The sequence below is a fragment of the Monodon monoceros genome, unplaced genomic scaffold (assembly GCF_005190385.1).
Source record: "Monodon monoceros isolate NGI ecotype Baffin Bay Population unplaced genomic scaffold, NGI_Narwhal_1 Super_Scaffold_14, whole genome shotgun sequence".
NCBI classification, from domain to species: domain Eukaryota; kingdom Metazoa; phylum Chordata; class Mammalia; order Artiodactyla; family Monodontidae; genus Monodon; species Monodon monoceros.
The window spans coordinates 71,224,043-71,226,902 of record NW_021703770.1 but is presented as its reverse complement, the minus strand read 5'-3'; the positions used below and the strand labels follow the sequence as shown (position 1 = coordinate 71,226,902).

General features: G+C 54.9%; 1 protein-coding gene across 1 annotated transcript in view; it reads right to left on the bottom strand.

Moving 5' to 3' along the window:
- IMPAD1 (inositol monophosphatase domain containing 1) overlaps window positions 1–2,488 on the bottom strand; it is a 30,695-nt gene extending 28,207 nt beyond the window's left edge. The window contains exon 1 of the mRNA XM_029223020.1: window positions 1,881–2,488. Within this exon, the coding sequence (XP_029078853.1) occupies window positions 1,881–2,267 (387 nt within the window). The 5' untranslated portion in view covers window positions 2,268–2,488. The remainder of the gene's footprint in view (window positions 1–1,880) is intronic.
- Window positions 2,489–2,860: the final 372 nt, after the last annotated feature.

The window sequence follows — 2,860 nt, the reverse complement described above, 5'->3', positions numbered from 1 at the left end:
TTTGCGGTATGCGGGCCTCTCACTGTTGTGGCCTCTCCCGCTGCGGACCACAGGCTCCGGACGCGCAGGCTCAGCGGCCATGGCTCACGGGCCCAGCTGCTCCGTGGCATGTGGGATCTTCCCAGACCGGGGCACGAACCCGTGTCCCCTGCATTGGCAGGCGGACTCTCAACCGCTGCACCACCAGGGAAGCCCTGAACTGGCCTTTTTTAAAAAGTCAACTCTCTGCTATATTTCACTATTATTGCCTTTAAGCTTCTACAATTTTAAATTTTCCCCAGAAAATCATACTACAAGTTTTAAGTAGCCTCCTAAAGGTAGTTCATATAAACTGTGGACAGGAGTTTCATGAGTCTCAGGTCTCCCACGTGGAAAGTGGGAAAATAAAATTTACTTCTTAAAGTTGCTGTGAGGATCAAGCCAAGTCCTATGTAGCCAGGATCTGGACACCTAAAATACACTCCATACGTGGTTACTATCACTATTGTTTATAACTAGCATATATCAACTTCTCTGAAATTCCCGTTTTTTTCCACAAACTCTTAGGGAACACCATGTGCTTCGGAGAAGTGAAAAAGAAATTTTACAAGCACATCTTACATCCAGAAGCCAACACAAGATAAGTATTATTTGTGATGATAAAGCGCAGTAGGGCAAAAGAAAAACCTGAAGTGTTCTATGTTTTGTTTGAGAACGATCATGTCAATTACATCAGGTATCCAGCAGCTCGTGATACGAGAGCCAGAGTTCCTTCCCACTGCAAAATTTTTTTAAAAAGACAAAAAAAAAAAAAAAGTAAGAAAAAAAGACCAAAAAAAAGAAAAAGCAGTAATGCAACAGACTGGAGAGAGGGTTAAACAAGATATGTAATTCTACAATGACAATACTCCTAAGTCTTACAAGAACAACAGTAAAAGGTCAGATACCTTCCAAAGGAGCTGGGGTTTACGTTTCACTGTTTATCGAATCAATAAAATTCCACTGGAAACAATTTTTCTTCCCCGTCGCCAAAATCTACTGTTAGGTGAGCTAAAACATAGAAAGTACCGCCACACTATGGTAGCTCTTCCTCTGGATTGTAATACATTTTAAAAAGCTTTATTCATTCAACAGCAGCTGCGCTGAAAGGATGAAGTTTAAAGTATTAATAACAAATCCAAAATGTCTGGATTTCCCTAAGAAAATGTCAATTCCTTCCCCAGAAACGTTCTTCAATCCTTACTCTTTGGAGTAAATAAGGGATAGAAGGCTGAAGTTGCTGGGAAATATACTTCGAAACACTTCCTTGAAGGGCCCCCCAAATATATGCCAGTAAGAGGGTCCTGATGAGACCACAGCTAAAGTAAATCGTGGGCGCACCAGCCACAAATGTCCTGCACACCCAGAGCTCTGCAGCAAGACGTCTACCGTGGCCTTCAGCTGGTTCCTGGCAGGTCCACCGGAAAACATGTATTTTATAGTCACGACCATTCCAGCAATTAGATGAAAGGAGGCTAGAGGGCCTTGGGGGTGCTAGCCCAACCCTTTCATTCGACAGAAGAGCCTGCGGCAGGAAGCGAAGTTAACTTTCTCTGCCTCTGGAGAGCAGGGCCCACCCAGAAGCCAAAGCTCCAGATCCCAGGTGCCAAGCGGGCGCGCACACCTGGGGAGGGGCCAGAAGGTCACGCGCCCCGGGTCGGACGCCCCGCGACCTCACCCAGCTCTTCCAAGAACTCTCTGTTATGACCTTGAGCACCTAAACCTTTGCGTCTCCATCTCCGGATCTGCAAAATCGGAGCCAGAGCCGGAACGCCTGGGGCTGCTGCAGGAGTCGACGCGCCGGGACCCGCGCCCAAGCCCCCGCTCCGCCCTTCGCCCCAGCGCCGGCTCGCGACGCCCACCTGCACGTTGGGGAAGGCGGTCTTGAGCAGGTAGAACATCTTGCGGTTGGACAGCACGTCCCCGCTGGTCATCTTGTCGTCGGCCCCCTCGCGCGTCTTCCCCTTGGACTTCTCGTGGAGGACGTTGCTCTCGCGGACGCGCCGCACTTCGTCGCCGCCGCGCACGGCCGCCAGCACCGACACGGCCAGCATCTCGCGCAGATCCACCGTGCCCCCGTCGGCCGAGGCCGCGGGCCCCGCCGCCCCGCCGCTCGGCTCGCCGCCCAGGCCGAAGAGGCTGAAGCGGCCGGCCAGGAAGCCCGAGTAGAGGTGGTAGAGCACGCCGAGCCCCAGCAGGCAGAACACGGCCACCCCCAGCGGGGACAGGCGGATGCCCATGGGGGCCATGGCGGGAGGCCGGGCCCTCGGGGCGGCAGCCCTCACAGGCCTGCCCGCGCTCCCGGGTCGGGCAGCGCGCGGACTACACCGGCGCCCGCTCCCCGGCGCCCGCGCGCCCCATCGCTCGCTCCCGGGAAAGGCCGAGCCGCGCCAAGAATCCCCTCGCCGCCTTTCCGCACGCCCGATTCCCGGGGCGGCGCGCTCCCAGTTACTCAGCCGGCCCGCGCGCCTGGCTTACACGTTAGCCAACTGCCGTGAGGTGAAAGGGGAGCGTGGCTGTGTATCCGGGTTACGCAAGGGGGCGGGGCGCTGGTGAGGGGCGGGGTGAGCCAGCCCCAACCGCCTGGGCGGGGCGACCGGAGGCGGGGCGGCCGGCCGGTAGCTCCGGGTAGTGTTGGTGCGGCGCCTCAGTTATTCCGGTCGGACGGCTGTGTTTGGGTTTTCAGGTCACTCCGGGATATGGCGGAGCTACTTCCCGGGCACGGAAGGATGCTGAGTGCCGTGTGGAAATTTAAATTAAATCTCTCTTTGAACGACAGCGTATATCTGAAATAGAGCCATAGGGCCAGTCTAGACGTCCCGTCACTCTGATTATTGAGGAA